This window comes from Eleutherodactylus coqui, chromosome 13, assembly GCF_035609145.1.
Source record: "Eleutherodactylus coqui strain aEleCoq1 chromosome 13, aEleCoq1.hap1, whole genome shotgun sequence".
Lineage (NCBI taxonomy): Eukaryota > Metazoa > Chordata > Amphibia > Anura > Eleutherodactylidae > Eleutherodactylus > Eleutherodactylus coqui.
The window spans coordinates 63,928,975-63,946,146 of NC_089849.1; the positions used below are offsets into that span (position 1 = coordinate 63,928,975).

Sequence of the window (17,172 nt, forward strand, 5' to 3'; positions counted from 1 at the left end):
GCAGTCGGACCTTTACCGTTTAGACACATATCCCTTATCCAGAGGATCGGTGTTAATTTGTTTCCATGGAGCAAACCTTTTTAAATATCCACAGAAATACCTATCCAGGCGACACAATAAATGTTTTCAGCATTGCATGATGGTATGTGTATGGAGCTGCTTGTTCCAGCACGAAAAGGGGGAGGTTAACACAGGCTGAACTAGATGGACATGGTCTTCATTCAGCCTAACAGACTATGTTACTATGTAAAATAACTGAACAAAACCAATTTAAGATGAATTAGCAGAACAATATATTTACCCATTAGTGGCTTATAAAACTTCCCCAAATTAATTAATGCAATTGGTGAAATAAAATAAATCGGTAAACTATAAAGGTCCTGTGACAATTACACGGTGGATGAATGACTCCATCACGTGCCATTGGCCGCATGTCAACAGGTTTGGTACCAGCACAATGTTGCTCCACCTCAATCCTCATTCAGAAACTGCTCCAGGCACTCAATAAAAAGTATATTGACCAAGTAAGGTTCCTTTTCGACTGAACGATTCTTATTTGCACAAGCGAATGAGACGGTGACGTCATCACCAGCCCGTTGGCTCTCGTGCAGCCTGTTTAGACAGGCAGATTCATTGTTGACACATCCAATGAGAATCGTTCAGTATAGTTTAGTGCGGCACATAAGTGAATGTGAACCACTGAACGAGCGCCATTTAAACTGAATGAGAAGTGAACGAGCCAACAATGATTTTAATGCCTTCATAAAATGAACGACGAACAAGGAGCGCCCAATTCTCATTCTTCATTGGCCGCTCATTTGAACGATTTTTGGAACAAATATACGTTCCGTCTAAAAGCAGCCTAAATGTAGCTTCCAAAAGTCTTATCTTAGACCGAGACCACGCATTTCTGTATCACAATGACCTGCAGTTTGTCGACCTCTGCTTCTTGTGTGGCTGGAGTCTGGACCACCGGCTGCTCATGCTGTTGTTTGAGCTGTTCAATCTGTTGGGCAGAAAAAAAGGGCCGCCTCCGACATGGTGCTTCATCCGGGTGCCGCTGCACCCATTCTTGGTACAGTTGTGTGTGTCGACATTTAATATGTAGACGCAGATTCTTCTTGTGCTTGGTGGTGAAGTGGCAATAATCGCACGCAAAAGGCTTCCCACCTGATGACACGAATGAAGACCATCAACTTCAAAGATACATCCAAAATCCCATCTAACACCGGGCACTCACACAATATTTACCTGCATGTTTGGTTGCCTGGTGGGCGAGCAGGAAGTCCTGTCGGAAGGTATGATATTTGCACTGATTGCATTTGAAGGGCTTGTCGTTCATATGAGTGAGCTGGTGATTGAGGAGCTGCTTTCGGTCTTCACACATGTATTCACAGAACTCACATTTATACCTGCAAAAGACACAACATGAGATTTGGGAAATGCCATTTTAGTTTGGCAAGATTGCAAATGATACTTCTAGGTATTGTTTACATTGGTTTTCCTATTCTATAAAGTCAGGGCCGGCCCTTGGGGTGTGCGACCTGTGCAATCCCATAAGGCGCACCACTCCAATAAAATGAAGGGGGTCCCAAAACTACGGTGGGTGGAAGTGGTTAACTTCAGTAATAAAAACACATGCCGCCCTCAGCTCCTAGTCTAAGACACTGATTCTGTCTGCTATCTTGTATAGCAGAGCTTCTTTACTTACCATGCCCCTTGGTGCCGTCAGTCACAGTACTCCAAGTACTGAAGCCGGGTAGAGGAGAGAAGAAGCTCTGCTATACAAGATAGCAGGCAAAAGCAGTACCTCAGACAAGGAGCAGAGGGCAGAATGTGTGTTTATTGCTGAAGTTAACCACTTCCACCGCTGGAGTTTTAGCGGTCGGGCACAGAGGCTTCCTAATAGCAAGTGAGGGCACTATGCGGTGGCACCCAGGGTGTCCCACTACCGTGTTCCCCTGAATGTAAGACCTACCACTAAAATAAGCCCTAACCTGGTTTTCAGAATTGTGGGGATGGGGGGAGAGGGTTGGCTTGAAATCTAAGCTATACTCCAAAAAAAAAAGCCCTAGCTACACTACGTGAAAAAACGCAATACTTACCTAGCAGGCGCCGTCTGCATTCCTCCCGCTGCTCAGCCAATCAGAATGGCTGTGACTGGTTCATTAAGCGCTGGCTATGAATTGGTTTTGAGCACCGCAGCTCAGCCAGTCAGAGCAATCACTTTCTGCAGGCATGCACCCAGGGTGTCCCACTACTAACAGAGCTAGCCCACGGTTATTATAAAAAAAGACTAAAACAGGAATCTGAGAAATGTTGAATTTGCGAAATCAAAAAATCGTGAAAATGATCTAACATGGAGAGCAAAACTAAGACCAATAAAATCCAACTTTAACACCAAACGAAATGAATGCATAAAACGGCTATTGACATACGGTCAATATAAATTAAGAATAACTGAATCCAAGGTCATGGTACACAAGATGTAGATTTCAAAATAATCTGAAAAATATACAGCCCCGAGACAGGAAATCCATGCATTTAGTATAACTGAATTTTTAAAGGCCGATCCCATTTAATTATAAAGTAGTTAATGATCCATTTGAAGAAACGGCTACATTTAAAAAATCGTATTAAATAAGCTATAACAAAACACGCAATCAATAAAAATGACCTTGTGGTAACGGAAAAATACCATAACAACAAATTAGAATAATCATGAGGCTTCCAATGGCGGGGCAAAACAAATTACAGCTATAAAAGTAAAGGGAAATCAAATGAAGCACAATGCTGAATAGAAAAACAGGCCTAATGGGAAAAAATGAGAAGCCAGTATGGGGTGCAGACTAATCAGGAAAATGGGTACAAAACAGGTAAAAAATCTATTCACTATTAATGACAATATCTGAATGTAGATCAGGAGGATCATAGTGTATATATAAGGTATCAGCATGGACAATGCCAAAGCAAATGACACTCATTTTGCAGAATACTAGGGGATATTTGCCAAGAGCGAGCAAATCAAATCTTAGGGAATGTGCAGACGTTGCAAATCTTCATCTTCACATCATTTCGTAGCGTATTTTGTAGCACATTTTCATGCAAATTTCACTCACTGCATTGCAAAAATTCCATTTCTACTCTGAAGGCTCCGTTCACATCTGTGTTGGATTCTACTACATAAGGACTTAATCAGACGACCGTATATCGGCAGGGGGAGGAGGCTGGAACAGTCGGGAGCAGTGCACTGAGCTCCCGCCACCACTCAGCCCCTCTGCACTATTTGCAATGAGAGGGGGCGGGATGGGGCAGAGCTAAGTTATGAGGCTTAGCTCCGCCCCCTCATATTGCAAATAATGCAGAGGGGCGGAGAGGGTGCGGGAGCTCAGTGCACTGCTCCCGGCTCTTAGAGCCTCCTCCCCTGCAGAGAGGGACGCCGTATATCGGCCGGGCGTGAATACCCGGCCGATAGACGGTCGTCTGAATAAGCCCTAAGTGTTATGCGAAAAATATATGGTAGCTACATCATTACTTGTCCTGTCACAATGATGGACGCCAAGGCAAAACCCCAAAAAGACTCCATTAGGAGCCAATGGGCTCCGTTGATGGTATAAGGCAGATATGGCTATGGCATATGGTTCCAATTTGACTATAAACTACAATGCAAGGGTAAATAAAACCTCACAGACAGACATTTGCAGACAAGGTCATATCTCACTGACCTTCAATAGGAGAGATTTGTACTATTAGGCCTGTAAGTGAAATTACGCTGTGTATTTGCGAGTTGTACTGTACTTTTTGCGCCTGCAAATCGTGCAGAAAAAAAAACAACATTATTTCATGCTCCCTTTCATTGAAATGGGCAATTGAGTTAATTAGTTCAATATGTGCTATTTTTGTGTGCAAGTGTGCAGGAAAACAGAGCACGCTGTGTATTTTTTTTGCGTAATCGAAACGCATGCACAAAATACGCTTATGTGAACAAAGCCATTTAAATCAATGGGTTCTATTCACTGTGTACTGCACACGCAAAACGCTGTGCTAATACATTTGTGTGAATTCGGGGTTGGGGTAGGTCCACACAAATGGAAATGAAGTTTAAAACCTGCTCCTAGTTTCAGACTTTTCTCTTGTGGATGTGTTCCTCCCATGCTAATTGTGAGAACAGAATGCTGCAGCTTTCATTAGCGCTCATGTATCAGCACCGCTTCATTTCTGGACTGATTTTTCCATTTGCACCCCATGAGGGATCTCTTATCCCTTGGTCTGACAGATACTGATGATAAAGGAGTGTGTGATTTCAGAGTTTGCTGCGGGTGCTCTGGTTTTTCTCTACACTCATACACCACCTCCCCCTGCAAACTGCCACTGTGTGTTTCTGTTTGTGTGCACTCTGATACAGTCTAGTCTGTGTGATCTGCCCTCCCTGAAGACTCAGATGCATTTCATTCTCTCTATGCTGTGATCTGCTGTATACAACCTTCTCTCTCCCTGCTGCTATCTATCTCTAACAATGCAATAAAGCAGTGGGAGAGCAGAGAGAGCTGACAACAATGTGCTGAACTTATGTTCGAAGCAGCAGGAAAGCCAGCTATGTATCAAATTACACAGTCTTTGCAGCAGCAAAATGCTAGAAAATTTTTAAAGCACCACTCCGGTGAAAACACATTTTTCCATCCTTGCACCCTCACCTGATTGCAATATACACGAGACATCTAGATTGGCAGGTAGTCACTTCAATGCAGTGCAACCTCCTGTCTGATGCTTATTAGGCACTACCTTGATGCTCCTTTAACATCTATCCTATAATGCATCAGCACAGCATTACATGAGCAGCTACAGCTTGTACCATCTATGTTGCAAGTAAACTGCTGTCATTACATTCTCTTTTCATGTAAATAAGTATACAGGCAGGAGGATGAGCTGTGATCTCCTTTACTATAACTGTGTGACAGGGGGTCTCTAATCATCAGGAGTAACTGTTAAAAAGAGTGTCTGTGGTAGGGACTATGTAATAGCATCATACAGAGAAACCGATTAGTTTGAATACACATAATCCCAAGGAAATCTAAGCACATCAGAATTGAGATCAAATGATGAACTGAAGAAAAAGAGGCCAGGAGTTGTAGATAGAAAGCAATAACAAACTAAGGTAACATTAGCTCAATTATATGTACTGGGGGGATAGTGGCATAATGAATGGGGGAAAAAATCACCAGAGTGGTTCTTTAATTATGTTAATTGAAATTACCGCCCAATTTTGCATTTAGAAAGCAAATGAGCAATACTAAATTTTAGCACAAAGGTACTCATACCCTTTAAATGTTAGCTGGTTATTGCAGAAACCTTTGTAAATGGGTTAGCATGGCTGCAACTCATTAATCTATACAATTAAGCAGTGAAATGGCCTTTTACTCGGACTGCAATGTCTTTAGCGCGCTATGATTTCTGAAGTTCAAACAAAGCTTTTTCAAGAAACACATCAGCGAATTGTGGTTTTAGAAAAAGAAACTTATTCCATGAGTCCAAAAGTTGAAAAACCTGGGTGTCCACTGCAGTCTGAGAGCAAACTGTGGGGCGTATAGATCAAGGAGAAGAAAATATATGAGTATAGGGTGAAGGAAAGAGAGCTAAGGGAGTGATTGAAGCCTTTTCTCAAACACAGCAGGGAAAATGTAATGCTTTAGAACAGCTTTAGTGATCTGAGGCACATTTTTAAGTTTTTCAAAGCTTCTTAAAGGAGTTGTCCATTTATGGGCTACTGATAGCCCATCCTCAGGATAGGCCATCAATAGCAGATTGGCAAGGGGTCCGTCACTCGGGACCCCCCCTCAATCATCTGTTTGCTGGACTGCTGCACTCAGGCAATGAGTTGATTTCTGCAGGAAGAAGACAGCTCCGATCCCACTGCAGTGGCCCGATCTGATATTGCAGGCCAAATTCCCATTAAAATTAATGGAAACTTGGACGGTAATACCAAGCCGATCTTCTGCACTGCGACCTGAGCTGTCTACTTCCTTCACATTTCAACTTTGAGCCCGAGTGCAGCAACCCAGCAAACCACTGATCATCGGGGTTCTGATTAGCGGCCCGGTCCCCCGCTGATCTGCTATCAATGGGCCTATCCTTAGGAAACAAATCTTGTAACAACTCCTTTAAGTGAAAAATAATGTAGAAATGGTTGTGAGAAGCCCGGCTATAACCTATAGTCAATGTATAGGTATCTTGAAGCCATTACAAGACCTTTTTTGGATCCCCAAGTTTTGCACACTAGTCCACAAGGAACAAAATCATACAGCTAATTTAATGATTTCATATAAAAAGAAGGTACATAGTAGTAAAACTACTACAATGGACTACAGTGCCCAACAATAGCTGATGCTATTAAAATCCTTGGGGGACAGTTTTGGTTAGAATGGCAAAATAAAAGCAAGACAATTTTTGATATTTTAATATAAAAAATAAATCCACTTTTATTACATTTTGTCTCCTTTTCTTAAAAAAAACTTGATCTCAGTTTATCATCTTGCTTTTAAACGATTTCTAAATATTCTACGCTTTGCACTCAAGAGGCAGGTCATTAAAGGCCAAGATGAAGATGAGCCTGAAAATAAACTCAGGCTCTCACAGTTTCCATGGTAGCTTTTTATGTAAGGAATGCTTTGTTAGAGGGTTACTTCACCCTTGTCATTTATTTAGCTAGAACATGAAGTTGGTATAATCATACAGACCATGTGCCAAGTGTGTACCCAGCTGTATGAATACGTCTATCAGTCTCTTCTTCTAGGAGAAGCAGAATTGGTTGCCTCACTGAATGGTGGAGAAGCATGGTATCTAAGTCATAATCATCTACCAACATAGGGAAAAGCAGCCATGCCAACACAGAGGAAAACTGTGTTTTACATCACTAGTGGTGATTCAAAAGACCCCGAATAGGACACCCCTCAATTATACCGGTATGCTCTCCGATTAGCCCAGACGGTTAAAAAGGTGTATTTTAATTAGACACCTGAGTATCAAATGTAGTATTTATTTCCATAAATTACTACTTAGTGAGGCCTCATCTAGCATTATCGACACTGGTAAGCTCTACTAACATCTGATACACTTGAGCTGGTATTTCCCTCCATTCATCCTGCAAACGTCTAGCAAGTTCTCTCAAAGATGATGGACGCTATTCATATTTCCAGTTTGACCCAAAGATGCTCAGTTCGGGCCTCTGTGCAGGCCAGTACAATTGTGGAACATCCATATCATCAAACCAATGTAAAACAGTGATGGACTTGTGACAGGGCGCATTGTCTTGTTGGAAGCATTACTGACTATTTCCAGAGTATTGCCACATTGTCGGCAGCACATTGTCTAGAATGTAAGAGTCCACCTTTGTGTTAATGGTTCTTGTCACTACAACCAACGGACTGAGACCGTGCCAAGTAAAACATTCCCAGACCGTAACAGGACTACTCTGTACTTCCCTGTGGGCACAACACATTCAGGCCAAAGGTGTTCCCCAGGCGTCCTCCACACCCAGGTACGTCCACCAGATTAGAAGATGGAGTAGCACGATTCGTCACTCCATAAGAACGTTCTTTCCTTGCTTAACTGTCCAACGATAATTAATGCTTCTCGTACCATTGTAAATCAGCTGATGGATATTCTATGAGAGAATTCACCAGACATTTGCAGGATGAATAGAGGGAAATACCAGCTAAAGTGTATCAGCTGTTAGAAGAAAGTATACCACAGAGAGGTATCCAACACCATTAGGGCTAAAGAAGGCTCCACTAAGTATTAACATATATAAATAAATGTCTACTTTCGATTCTTTATCAGGTGTTCAATTACTTTAGGTAGAATGAACCCAAGGGCGAATAGCCGATCACCCTAGGTTCAGTTTTCGGAAAACTGCTTCCCCAGGGAAAGCAGCTGCTAGCCAAATATTTCCCCTGCAGTGGCTGCTGCAAGGAAAATGTAGTAGAAGGGATAGCCATTCAGATGAACAGCTGTTCTGTAATGCAAGGATGGTTCAGTGTCCTGCGAGCAACTCTGCCTTCCAGCTCTTCAGAGGGGAAATGCAATCTATGATGCTCATATGCCTTAATATAGAATACAGTATAACAAGTGAGCCTTACAATTTTGATGTGTCTGGGATTCACCCTTTCATTCTCAAGTGAATGGGAAACATGCAACTTTTAGAAGTCAACGGAAACAAAAATATAGCATGTTGGATTTTGAACTTTGCTCTCATGGGAGATGAGCAGTGTCAGAGGAGTTTGGTAGTGACTTATCACATCTCTAACTTGTTAGCCAACTAGAACAGTAAATGGAATAAAACTATTCCAGGTAGGTGCCTAAAATAAAATGCTTATATACATCTATGTATGCCTTTGCAAGTGATAAAGCACAAAGATACATGTTTTATTGAGTTTAACCCATTAAGGACCAGGTGCAGTAAATATGCGGCGCCTGGTCCTGGGCTTAAAGCACCGCTGATAGTAAAATTACGGCAGCACTTTAAGCCTCCTGTCTCTGCAATCAATCAGAGGCAGGAACCGGTTATCAGCTGTTGGTAACAGCTGATAACCGGCTGGAGAAGGCAGGAGGGGTTTTTAACCCTTCTTGCCTTTCCTTTCCCTAGTACACAGTGCTCAATGAGCACTGTGTACTGGAAAGTGAAAGCAGAACTGTAGCTTTCACTACGGGATCCGGGGGGTCATATGACCTCCAAGGTTCTCTGCTACAGCAGAGCTGGAGGGTCAAACTAGATCCTGGCCAGCTCTGCCAGTGACTAATGTCACTCCAGCTGTTGTTTCACCCTGTAACTGGGGCTCCTATGGACGCCCCAGCTACAGTGGGAAATTGTCAAAAAAAAAAAAGAATGTCCCACAGAGGTCTTGTATGACGTCATGGGAGACATAAATAGTAAAAAAACATGATTACATACACAAAGAAAACAATATTACAGAATACAACAACAATACATACAAAAGAAATAAAATAACACAAAGCCGACGCCAACAAAAACAGTCGCCGTATGCGCCCTGTAAACCAAAACCATACATACTATATATCAAAATGTCCGAAACAAATAGAGGAACCCATTCCCATACTTTATTTTAGCATAAATAAACTAAATGAAAAAAAATAACTATACATGTTTAAAAAAATTATTTTACCCCCAATAAATCTAAAAAAATGGAAAAAAAACGTCAGTGAAAAAGATATTTAAAAAAAAAAAATCACTCAATATGTCATGGAAGAAAAAACGCAGTAAAAATAATTTTAATAGCTAAAGGAAACAAAATAGGGCAGTAAAACCGCCACTTGGGTAAAATCCCTAAAAAGTGTCTGGTCCTTAAGGTACAAAACAGCCTGGTCCTTAAGGGGTTAAAAGTCTAAGTGCTCTGCATGCAGTAACAGTAACAGACCCTTTGACAACAATAGGTCAGCCATTATGGCCCTCACTTTGATTGTCACCCAGCTTTCCTACACCCCTAACTGGCACATTTGTCCTGTTATGCAGAGATACCTGCTGCGACCCACTACAGCTCCCCTTAAAGTGACAACGTCTGTGGGAGCTGTAATAGAAGCACTCAGTTATACACTTTTGCCATAAACAGGCAAAACTAAGAAATAGCCAAAATCGAGTCTAACAATAAGCTTGGGATATTTAGGGACACAGCTTCTTACAACATACAGATGTATTTTTAGAAGTTCACAACAGAAGCAACACAAAGTGCCGAGAAGAAAGCATTAAGCCTTCAATCCAAAATTTTTTTTATTTTTAGGACCGAAGTGTAATTGCACGATTTAGGCTTTAGGCTGATTATGAGGTGGTGTGGCTGAAGTAAACTGTTCAGGAGACCAAGTCCGTCTGTTTAATATATATATATATATATATATATATATATATATATATATATATATATATATACACATATACATATATATATACATACATACATATATATATATATACACACACACACACACACACACACACACACATACATATATATACACACATACATCTATCTATATAATCTATCAAAGTAAGAATGCTTTCAAAGATAGAAAGATTAACCCCTTCAGTGGCAGGTTTAGATAGTCTTCAGCACTGAGCTATCCACTGAAATCATCTGGGGTTTTTATTTTATACTCAGCGCAGCAAGCCCCCGAGATTTCCCCAAGGTAATTCCAAGTGGCAAAGGTGTACAGTGGCTGTGTGTCCTGGCCAGTGGGAAAACATAACTTTATTAGTTGACTGACAGCACTAGTGTCCCACACATTTCAGCACTGCGCTGTTTGTCAACTAATAACGCTATTACACAGTTCTCCTGCGGCCAAGACACACAGTCACTGTGCCACTGTACTACTTTGACAGTTGGTATTATGGCAGGGAAATCTTTGGGGCTTGCTGAGCCGAGTATGCAGTAAAAACCCCAGAAGAGTTCAGATAACAGCTCAGTGCTCTGCACATTTCAGCACTAGAGCTGTCCACAGAAATCTTCCAGGGTTTAACTCCATTGTCATCGCAGCAAGCCCCGGAGATTTTCCGGGCATGCCACTAAAGGGGTTAATAGTTTGCAATTTGTTTACTGACAGAAAAAAAGTGAATGAACAAAAGTGAAATCTAAACTGAATCAATATTTGGTGTGACCGCCCTTTGCCTTTAAATCAGCATCAATTCTTCTAGGTACACTTGCAAATGGTTTTTGAAGGAATCTGGAAGAAAGGCTGTCCCAAGCGTCTTGAAGAACAAACCACAGATCTTCTGGGGATGTAGCTTGCTGAAATGTAGGCTTCTGTCTCTTCATGTATTCCCAGTCCCACTTGATGTTGAGATTAGGGCTCTGTGGGGCTGTATCATCACTTCCAGGACTCCTTGTTCTTCTTTACGCTGAAGATAGTTCTTAATGACATTGGCTGGATGTTTACGGGTTGTTGTCCTGCTGCAGAATAAATTTGGAGCCAATCCCTGATGGTATTGCATTATGGATAAGTATTTGCCTGTATTTCTCAGTATTGAGGACACCATTAATCCTGACCAAATCCCCCAACTCTATTTGCTGAAATGCAGCCCCAAACTTGCAAGGAACCTCCAACCATGCTTCACTGTTGCCTGTAGACACTCATTATTGTACAGCTCTTCCCCCCTTCGGAGAACTGTTTTCTATTACAGCCATATACAGGGTTTTTACAAATTATCTTTCTAATTTGAAACACTTTTAAATCACATTTAATGACACTCAGATATATAAATTTGATATTGATGGAAATAGAAACTCCTAAAGTTTTGTTGCACAACATCAAAAAGATTTTCCACGTCAGAGGTGGTCAGTATGAGCCCCCTTTGTCATTCGGCACACAGTGAGCCTGTAGTCACGTTCCTGCCACACAAGTTGCGTCATATTACGATTGACTGATGCAATGGCTTTTGTGATGTGTACTCGCAGATCATGAATGGTGGGTGGTAAGGGTGGCATGTAGACTATCTTTAACAGACCCCCAGAGAAAAAAATCCCAAAGTGTAAGGTATGGGAAACGTGGAGTCCAAGGAAGACGTTCACCAGAGTCACGACTTGCATGGTCAATTCCATCTGTTTGGTAGTTTCCTGTAGACCTCTGATTTTATTGTGAAAATGTGGAGGTGCCCCATCTTGTTGGAAGATAAAACCTGGAAAATCCTGTTCCATATTTGCAGCATGTCCAGGTACAGAATCCCCAGGATTGTATCCTCATGGAAAAAGAACGGGCCGTACACTTTCACCTTGGAGGAGTTGCACATACGCTCCACGTAGACGGGTGGATTGGTTCTACCTCACCCAGATTCTGACATTAGGTTTGTTAACTACCCGAAAAGGCGGAAGGCGGCTTCATGACGAAACGGTAGAGATTCCATGAAACCATCACTATCCATTAGACTGTGCATCCTCTAGCAGAAAGAAGATCACTGTGCTTTGTCATCCGGCTTCAGGGCCGGTAACAATTGCAATTCGTAGGGTTAACATCAGAAACATTTTTGCAAAATCTTCCAAACAGTCTTTACCATGGTGTATGACCTGTGATATAAAACTGTCTTCCACAACCTCACCTTTATAGCAGAGTTTGACTGTTCCTCACCCAGTTATGTCTCCTACACAGCTGTTTCTGTTACAGTTAATGACTGTGTTGCAACCTACATATGAAAAGTTATGCTCATTATCACCAGTTTGGTATGGTAAGTTAATTGTAATCCTACAAAATCCCTGATTTGGGAAAGTGTACCTAGAAGAATCAATGCTGTTTTGAAGGCACAGGGCAGTCACACCAAATATTGGTTTGATTTAGATTTCATTTTTGTTCATTCACTTTGCATTAAGTTAATAGACAAATATAAAACTATCAACATTTCTATTTTTGAGAGCAGCCTTGCTTTGGAGCATTTTTTCCACATAAATTGTGTAAAGCTCATGTATTAACACAGATAAGTTACCGGTTTTCTTCCACACAGTGTAGATGAGTCAAAAGATGATTCTTGAATGTGTATCGTTTCTTAAAGGCTTTACCACACTGCATAAAGAGCAAAAACACATAATCAAAATGGGGTTTTAAAAAATGTTACTCATGCATAAAAAACAACGCAAACAGCAATCATGGGTAATGTACCTTGTCACACATGTGCGGTTTCTCAGCGCTGTGCGTCTTCATGTGCTGCGTCAGCCGTTTTTGCATGGTGTATACACGATTACACACAGGACAGGGGTAGGTGGTATTTTTTGTAATCTGTAGGGAGAAAGTAGCATAAAAATATAATGCGAAATGAAAACAGATCTCCAGCAAAATGCTGGAAATTCAACGATAACAGCAGGTAAAACTAACAAAAACAGTAACTCTTAAACGGAATGTGTGATCAGAAAAAAAAAAACTTGATTTATGCCACAGGTCAATATGTTTAACATATTTGTAAAGAATTTTTGGTGATTTGTTTTAATTTTCAATGTCAATATGAATGCAAAAAAAATTCTAAACTCTTCTAGGTTTCACCCTAACCCTAATAATAGTCTGATACTTCTTGTTCTGTAATGTAAACATCTCATTATCATCACAGGCAAAATTACAAATGAAAAATAACATCTATATATAGATAACATAGGATCTACCATTCGCAATAAGTGATGGTCACAGCTCACCTCCTCCCCCTCCCTGCACAATGACCTCTGCAGAGGTCACAGAGAATGCCCACAGCACTAACATAGAATTTAATGTATCCCCTCCCATCCATTGTGTCACTGGTCCATGTGTCAGCTATAGAGCACATCTCTAAATGCTGTTAGCTACAGCTTAGGGAAGATGGCCACCCCCGTATTCATGTACAGAAAATAGAAAAAAAAAGTACAACAGTGAAATTAAGTTTTCTTACCATTAAACACTTCTTGTTTCTGAAAACAAAAGTGAAGAGAGGTTATTGCTGTAGATGGATATCAGTCCTTGTACATTTCTATTCAAGGAGCCATACACGTAAAATATTTGTATGTCTAAAGCAAGGAATACATTTTATTCCTGTCTTGGTACAATGGCAAATCAGTCTTGGAGGATTACAAATGTGGGTCTTTCTAAGCAGCAAAAATCTGCTGAGGGAAACAAAGAAGAAACTTGGCTGAAATATTTCCATCTCTTTAGAGCTGGCAATGATTGAAATCCACGTAAAGCAGAAATCAGCCGATATATTACTTCATTGCACAAGGACAAGCAAATAGATACTAAACACAGATATGATTGTAGCATTTTTCTACCAGATATGTCATATTGTCAAGGAAGCAAAGGCAGAGTGAAAACTGTACGTCTCATTGTCAGCAGTTCTGCTAAAACCAGTCGAATATCTGGAGTTTTTTTTACTCCATTTTACCGACCCTGGAAGAATGGAAGGCCAAGTCAACTATGAGCCGGCTACCTGAACCATGCGGGGATTGAACTCGCCACCTTCACGTCATGAGCGAGAGCTTAGGACTGCATTTCTGCTGCCTTATCACTCTGCGCCGCATGACATTCAGACACATTTAATGCATTTATGATAAGACATGGATCCTCCTTTCCCGCTCAGTCCACGTCACAGAGTATGCCCACGTGGCTCTCATATAAATGGTGCATTATGTACAAAACTGCTGATCACTAGTGTTAAAATATCAACAAGGCCTCCCATCACACCAGGAAAGCCCAACCTTTTGGCATCTTTAGGCCACATTGGAAGAAGAAGAGTGTGCCACACATTAAATACACAAGCACTAATGATGCACTGCAATCAGACAGCAGTGCAGTGTGCATTAGCTAGATAGACAATTGAAGAAGTAACCATCTAGGACGGACGAAACCTGTGAGCGGAAACGGCAGATTGAAAGGATGGCAAAAAACAAGTGCAGGTAATTTACTCAACCCCTTCCAGTTCCAGGAAAGAAGTGTGTCCTGAACCCGGAGGGTCGCTCTAAACACTCGTGCATACAGGACTGACCTGCTTTAGGAAACATACAATTAAACAGTAAAATTAGTTCAAAGTTGCAGAGAACGTACCGTTCCTCCTGGTGTACAGCAGAGTGTCTTATCACATCCTTCTTGTAGACACTTGTGTAGTTACACTGATCACATTTGTGGGGTTTGTTTCCCTGGTGGTTAAACATGTGTTCCTTATAGGAAAAGAAAACAAATGAGTGTGCACAATAGTCCCAATGTCCTCGAAACTAGGATGTGATACTCAACACAAATATAGAAGGCTTCAAATACAACAGATTTGAACATAGTGGTCCTGGATTTGCTCTACTATTTGGGTTTTAAGAAAGACTATTGCAAGTCCAGCTACTTACGTTTCTTCTATTTACTGCCTTGGCTTTATAAGTTGACATATTGTATACAGTTTTAGATTCAACAGAACACACAATAGCATATCCCTGGATTTTCTGCCTTAATCTCCTCCTTTTCTTTCATTCTATTTTTTCTCATATTACAATTGAGAATGGTAAACATAAATAAAACTTCTTGAATACAGCCCTGTCCCCCCTCCTTACTCCTCTGTGACTAGCTGCAAGACAACTGTCTGCAGCAGGAACCTCCCCTTATGGAGATCACAAACCTCCTCTACCCTTCAGTCAGCTGCAGCTGAAAATGGTACAGTTCAGCCAGATACTAAAGGCCCATTTACACGCAACGATCATTGCTCAAAATTCATTCAAACAATGGCATATGAGCAATAATAGTTGTGTGTAAACGCGGCCATCGTGCACTCGTCGGCTGAACGATGATTTTAAGGTAAGTTAAAATCCATTGTTCAGCCGGAAAGAGATAACACAGACTGCATGCTGTGTTCTCAGCGGGTGCTGGGAGATTACATTGTATTCTGCTGACAGCCATGTGAGAACAAAGCAGCTGTGTGCAGAGGCCAGACCACAGGCTGGGCTCTACAAAACAGCTCTGGAGGCCCTTTTACATGCTAATTAAGCTGATAAAGTGTTAATCGACATCAATGTCCATTAACACTGTATGCAAAATGATCGCTAAAACTGTCAATCTTTCAATCGTTTGAAAGATTGCCTTTGCGTGTAAGCGGGTCCTCTGTTCTCTAGAGGATTTATGTAAGACGGTTTCAAACGACAGCAGATAATCCTGAAGAATTGCCTCCTGTTTATGTCTATTGTGTTGGTATTAGAGTACACTTGCGCTGAGAATTCCCCTTTCCTGATTCATATGGGGAGCAGGAAAGGGGAATCCCTGCGGCCGAATGGCTCCGTGTGTGGATGGAACCGAACAGCATTTTAGATTATCTTGTAGTAACAACACTGGAAAGGATCTTGAGATGTTGACAGCTATGATTTAATACATCCCACCACTCATACACAACATGTGATTTCATCAACCAATAAACTGAATCACTTGCCTACGGGCAAAAAAAGTCTCACCTTCAGAGAAGACCATCTCCGGCACTGATAGTTACACTGCATGCACCTAAAAATTTGAGGGTCATTGCTGTCATGTGAGTTTATGTGGAAGGAAAAATCGTCTTGTGTGAGGAACCTGGAGCCACAAACACGGCAGATGAAAGGTCGGAGCAGAGGCTTATTTGGCGGTTTATAATACCTGCGTACACAGAAAAATCAAAAATCACAAATATGTATTTATCATGCTATTAAAAATAATAGATATTCAGCCTAAAATGTTCACACCTGACAAGGCCGAGTTTATTAACCCTTTAGTGACTCCGCCATTCTTGTCCTTAAGGACGGGAACCATTTCCTGGTATTCCATGTTGGCATTCTATATTGTATAACTATTTTTATGGTGTGAGACTGTCTAACAGCTGCGTTCCTGTAATTGATCTCATGGGTACAGTGGGAGTACCCATGTAACTGCTATGATGGATATATCTGTCGCTGTGCAGAAACAAACACCCCCTTGTGTACATCGTAGTCAAACTGTCAATACTGTGAATTAGGACAGCATATTATAAATATTAGTATGTACTACGATCACTGCCATTGTCTTACGTTTTACAGATCTCATAATTCAAGCTACCACGGAGTCCCCATGGTGCTAATGCCCACGTCAACAATAAGGCTGTGCATGGGAGAATGATCAGAAACATTGTATATCCATCAAAAGACCTTTTGCAAAATGCGTTGCTTGACTCAAGTAGGGGAGTCCAAATGGTTGACTGCCAAAAGTTTGCTTAAAAAGAACATATCACTTTAGATGTTTTTTTTCTTTTTTACTAATTATAACCAGATCCTGATGCATATTCCTTTTATCTAATCGGTACTTATTTTCTAATTGTAGATTTTTTCCCCTATTTCCTGTACATGCCTATGGGGCAACAATTATGCTTGAGCTGCAGTGAACAGAATTTAGAGCTTTACCGTAGCCTCATTGACCACAGGAATAAGTAGACTGGAGATGTTCATTGACTTCTATGAGACAGTGTTGTGAGCATGCTCTGTGACCTGTGCAGAGGTCATTGCACAGGGAGGGGGAGGAGGTGGGCTCTGACCATCTGCTATTGTGAAGGTTGATCCTGAATTACATATATTATATATAAGGGTCTCTTTTCACTGTGGACTGTGATGATAATGAAATGACTGTTCAAATGTTTACTCTACAGAACAGGAAGTGTGAGACTATTACTAGGCAGTGTGATAGGATTTTCAG

General features: G+C 41.1%; 1 protein-coding gene across 4 annotated transcripts in view; it reads right to left on the reverse strand.

The window, feature by feature from the left end:
• ZNF335 (zinc finger protein 335) overlaps positions 1-17,172 on the reverse strand; it is an 89,850-nt gene that overhangs the window by 20,463 nt on the left and 52,215 nt on the right. For all 4 annotated transcript variants that reach the window (XM_066587862.1, XM_066587861.1, XM_066587860.1 and 1 more), the window contains 7 exons: positions 15,930-16,107; positions 14,551-14,663; positions 13,406-13,424; positions 12,652-12,768; positions 12,479-12,555; positions 1,252-1,412; positions 926-1,170 (listed from right to left, as the gene is read on the reverse strand). In XM_066587862.1, the coding sequence (XP_066443959.1) occupies positions 926-1,170; positions 1,252-1,412; positions 12,479-12,555; positions 12,652-12,768; positions 13,406-13,424; positions 14,551-14,663; positions 15,930-16,107 (910 nt within the window). The remainder of the gene's footprint in view (positions 1-925; positions 1,171-1,251; positions 1,413-12,478; positions 12,556-12,651; positions 12,769-13,405; positions 13,425-14,550; positions 14,664-15,929; positions 16,108-17,172) is intronic.